This window comes from Blennius ocellaris (assembly GCF_963422515.1).
Source record: "Blennius ocellaris genome assembly, chromosome: 21".
NCBI lineage: Eukaryota > Metazoa > Chordata > Actinopteri > Blenniiformes > Blenniidae > Blennius > Blennius ocellaris.
In genome coordinates this window covers 300,001-305,000 of record NC_137670.1, presented here as the reverse complement: position 1 = coordinate 305,000, position 5,000 = coordinate 300,001, and the positions used below count along the sequence as shown (strand labels likewise).

The following is a 5,000-nucleotide window of genomic DNA, read 5'->3' as shown; positions in this document are numbered from 1 at the left end:
GTTCCACTTTGAACTCCAGTACTTTTACTTTGAAAGGGGTTTAAACATGGTGAGTGAAGGAGTGCCGCTGCTGAGACCCAGGTGAGGTCTGGTGGGACCCAGGTGAGGTGTGGTGGGACCCAGGTGAGGTCTGGTGAGACCCAGGTGAGGTGTGGTGAGACCCAGGTGAGGTCTGGTGAGACCCAGGTGAGGTGTGGTGGGACCCAGGTGAGGTCTGGTGGGACCCAGGTGAGGTCTGCAGGGACCCAGGTGAGGTCTGGTGAGACCCAGGTGAGGTGTGGTGGGACCCAGGTGAGGTGTGGTGAGACCCAGGTGAGGTGTGGTGAGACCCAGGTGAGGTGTGGTGAGACCCAGGTGAGGTGTGGTGGGACCCAGGTGAGGTCTGCAGGGACCCAGGTGAGGTGTGGTGGGACCCAGGTGAGGTCTGGTGGGACCCAGGTGAGGTCTGCAGGGACCCAGGTGAGGTCTGGTGAGACCCAGGTGAGGTCTGCAGGGACCCAGGTGAGGTCTGGTGAGACCCAGGTGAGGTCTGGTGGGACCCAGGTGAGGTGTGGTGAGACCCAGGTGAGGTGTGGTGGGACCCAGGTGAGGTCTGCAGGGACCCAGGTGAGGTCTGGTGAGACCCAGGTGAGGTGTGGTGGGACCCAGGTGAGGTGTGGTGGGACCCAGGTGAGGTCTGGTGAGACCCAGGTGAGGTGTGGTGGGACCCAGGTGAGGTCTGCAGGGACCCAGGTGAGGTGTGGTGAGACCCAGGTGAGGTCTGGTGAGACCCAGGTGAGGTGTGGTGAGACCCAGGTGAGGTGTGGTGGGACCCAGGTGAGGTCTGCAGGGACCCAGGTGAGGTCTGGTGAGACCCAGGTGAGGTGTGGTGAGACCCAGGTGAGGTGTGGTGGGACCCAGGTGAGGTCTGCAGGGACCCAGGTGAGGTCTGGTGAGACCCAGGTGAGGTGTGGTGAGACCCAGGTGAGGTCTGGTGAGACCCAGGTGAGGTGTGGTGAGACCCAGGTGAGGTGTGGTGGGACCCAGGTGAGGTCTGCAGGGACCCAGGTGAGGTGTGGTGAGACCCAGGTGAGTTGTGGTGGGACCCAGGTGAGGTCTGGTGAGACCCAGGTGAGGTCTGGTGAGACCCAGGTGAGGTGTGGTGGGACCCAGGTGAGGTCTGGTGAGACCCAGGTGAGGTCTGGTGAGACCCAGGTGAGGTGTGGTGAGACCCAGGTGAGGTCTGGTGGGACCCAGGTGAGGTCTGGTGAGACCCAGGTGAGGTGTGGTGGGACCCAGGTGAGGTCTGGTGAGACCCAGGTGAGGTCTGGTGAGACCCAGGTGAGGTGTGGTGGGACCCAGGTGAGGTCTGGTGAGACCCAGGTGAGGTCTGCTGAGACTCGAACTCGTTCTCAAAGTAAATTAAATAAACAAATGAGCATAAAAAGGAACTTCAATGTTAAAAATAACAAGATTCTCTGAAAGTCATCAAGCAACTTTTGATGTTGAAACCCTGAACGAGTCACTTTGAAGTCACTTTGAAGTTTTTGTTTCACTAAACGACTTAAATCACCTGAAAAATACTGAAAAACTCGTCTTGACGGTTTATTGACATTTTACTTTTGTAAAACTGTTAAAAATCTGCACTAAGTAACTTTCTGCTCCTTTAAAGTGAACATGAAGTACTTCCTGCAGTACTTGAGTGTTCCTGATTACTGCAGTACTACAGTGTTCCTGATTACTGCAGTACTTCATTGTTCCTGATTACTGCAGTACTACATTGTTCCTGATTACTGCAGTACTACATTGTTCCTGATTACTGCAGTACTACATTGTTCCTGATTACTGCAGTATGACCCGTTGGTACTGCAGAGGTACTACAAGTACTTCATTTGGACACTCGGTTTCAGTTTTCTGAAACGTTCGTCTGTTAAACGCAGTTTGTGAAGTTCCAGTACCTGGAACCGGTTGGACCTGCTGGTTGGTCCTCAGCTGAAAGGGGGCGGGGCCTCCGTCTTCACCTGTGGTCACATGACTGCAGTTCTGAGTCACTGAGCTTCAGTCTGAACGTTGGACTGGTCCAACAGGATCCACCGGTCTGAGCAGCCGCACCCTGAAGAACCTGGACCACACCCACCTAGGGACCAGGGCCCTGAAGAACCTGGACCACACCCAGCCAGGGACCAGGGCCCTGAAGAACCTGGACCACACCCAGCCAGGGACCAGGGCCCGGGTTCACCTGTTCTCCTGGACGATATATTCATCCATCAAAATGTGTTTGTTTCTAAAGTTGACGTGACTCACGGAAACATTAAAACACACACACACACACACACACACACACACACACACACACACACACACACACACACACACACACACACACACACACACACACACACACACACACACACACACACAGCTGGGTCATGTCAGACTGGGTTTATTGTGTCACAGGAACAACCTCCCCCGACACCACAGAGCAACAGGAAGCAGAGCGGCGCCCCCTGCAGGTGAGGAGGGGCTTTACAGCGTGGGGGACTTGAAGACCTTCTCCCAGACCTCCACCTTCATGATGGACCTGCCGAGCGGCGACATGGTGGCCATGACGTCCAGGTTGCTGCCTCTGTACAGCAGGATGTTGCCGTCGGACTCCTGCCTCTTGAAGCCCTCCTGGTCGTTGTTGTACATCTCCTTGAACAGGTCCTGGTCGCAGGCCCTGGACACCTCGTAGACCCCCACGGCGTGCCAGTTCTGGAAGAGGTTGTAGTCGTAGGGCACGGAGAACATGATGGCGATCTGGTCGGAGGGGCCGCTGGTGCCCCTCTTGAACACGTTGTAGCATAGGACCCCCACCGCACCCTCGGCCTTGCCTTTGCTCTTGGTGAAGTTACAGATCTCGTTCTTGAGGGGGCGCACTGTGGGCTGGGGGGGGCTGTGGCAGTGGCCGCTGTCCAGGAAGACCCTGGGTGGAGGAGGTGGAGGTGGAGGACAGTTAGGAGGAGGAGCTGATCGGCAGATCTGCTTTAGCTGAATTCTCCAGATGTTGAGACGAGAACCACATCTGGCCTGAAGACTTGTGGAGGGCTTCTTTTTGAAAAGATCATGAGCCACCACAGAATTCAAGATGGCCACCATTTTTCAAGATGGCCACCATTTTTCAAGATGGCCACCATTTTTCAAGATGGCCACCATTTTTCAATATGGCCACCGTTTTTCAATATGGCCACCGTTTTTCAAGATGGCCACCATTTTTCAATATGGCCACCGTTTTTCAATATGGCCACCGTTTTTCAATATGGCCACCGTTTTTCAATATGGCCACCGTTTTTCAAGATGGCCACCGTTTTTCAATATGGCCACCGTTTTTCAATATGGCCACCGTTTTTCAAGATGGCCACCAGTTTTCAAGATGGCCACCAGTTTTCAAACCAGAATCAGGTTTGTTGCCAGATAAACACGAGGAACTAGCTTTGATGGCGCCGGAGGAGCTTCACTCACTTGGGGTCGATGAGGCAGTAGTTGGTGGTTTTGTTGGAGATCTCGATGGTCAGGTTCCTGCTGCTGCTCAAGTTGGCCACCATAGACTCAGCTGATTCAGACATGTTGGTGCTCTGTAGAGGGGTTCTGGAGCAGAGGAGCAAACCGTCAGACCAGACCTGCCAGAGGTACGTCTAGATCTGCTAGAGGTATGTCTAGATCTGCCAGAGGTACGTCTGGATCTGCCAGAGGTACGTCTGGATCTGCCAGAGGTACGTCTAGAGCTGCTAGAGGTATGTCTAGGTCTGCCAGAGATACGTCTAGATCTGCCAGAGGTACGTCTGGATCTGCCAGAGGTACGTCTAGAGCTGCCAGAGGTACGTTTGGACCTGCCAGAGGTACGTCTAGATCTGCCAGAGGTACGTCTAGAGCTGCCAGAGGTACGTTTGGACCTGCCAGAGGTACGTCTAGATCTGCCAGAGGTACGTCTAGATTTGACAGAGGTACGTCTAGTTCTGCCAGAGGTACGTCTAGATCTGCCAGAGGTACGTCTGGACCTGCCAGAGGTACGTCTAGAGCTGCCAGAGGTACGTCTAGATTTGACAGAGGTACGTCTAGATTTGACAGAGGTACGTCTAGTTCTGCCAGAGGTACGTCTGGATCTGCCAGAGGTACGTCTAGAGCTGCCAGAGGTACGTTTGGACCTGCCAGAGGTACGTCTAGATCTGCCAGAGGTACGTCTAGATTTGACAGAGGTACGTCTAGTTCTGCCAGAGGTACGTCTAGATCTGCCAGAGGTACGTCTGGACCTGCCAGAGGTACGTCTAGAGCTGCCAGAGGTACGTCTAGATTTGACAGAGGTACGTCTAGATTTGACAGAGGTACGTCTAGATCTGCCAGAGGTACGTCTGGACCTGCCAGAGGTACGTCTAGAGCTGCCAGAGGTACGTCTAGATTTGACAGAGGTACGTCTAGATTTGACAGAGGTACGTCTAGTTCTGCCAGAGGTACGTCTAGAGCTGCCAGAGGTACGTTTGGACCTGCCAGAGGTACGTCTAGATCTGCCAGAGGTACGTCTAGAGCTGCCAGAGGTACGTTTGGACCTGCCAGAGGTACGTCTAGATCTGCCAGAGGTACGTCTAGATTTGACAGAGGTACGTCTAGTTCTGCCAGAGGTACGTCTAGATCTGCCAGAGGTACGTCTGGACCTGCCAGAGGTACGTCTAGAGCTGCCAGAGGTACGTCTAGATTTGACAGAGGTACGTCTAGATTTGACAGAGGTACGTCTAGTTCTGCCAGAGGTACGTCTGGATCTGCCAGAGGTACGTCTAGAGCTGCCAGAGGTACGTTTGGACCTGCCAGAGGTACGTCTAGATCTGCCAGAGGTACGTCTAGATTTGACAGAGGTACGTCTAGTTCTGCCAGAGGTACGTCTAGATCTGCCAGAGGTACGTCTGGACCTGCCAGAGGTACGTCTAGAGCTGCCAGAGGTACGTCTAGATTTGACAGAGGTACGTCTAGATTTGACAGAGGTACGTCTA

General features: G+C 54.1%; 2 protein-coding genes across 3 annotated transcripts in view; one reads left to right on the top strand and one right to left on the bottom strand.

The window, feature by feature from the left end:
• Positions 1 to 5,000, top strand: part of LOC308145763 (endonuclease domain-containing 1 protein-like) — a 26,564-nt gene that overhangs the window by 4,510 nt on the left and 17,054 nt on the right. The window lies entirely within an intron of this gene.
• LOC308145767 (DELTA-stichotoxin-Hcr4a-like) overlaps positions 2,407 to 5,000 on the bottom strand; it is a 2,990-nt gene continuing 396 nt past the window's right edge. Inside the window, exons 2-3 of the mRNA XM_080517316.1 lie at positions 3,481 to 3,606; positions 2,407 to 2,944 (exon numbers count right to left, since the gene is read on the bottom strand). Coding sequence (XP_080373442.1) covers positions 2,506 to 2,944; positions 3,481 to 3,584 — 543 coding nt within the window. The 5' untranslated portion in view covers positions 3,585 to 3,606 and the 3' untranslated portion in view covers positions 2,407 to 2,505. The remainder of the gene's footprint in view (positions 2,945 to 3,480; positions 3,607 to 5,000) is intronic.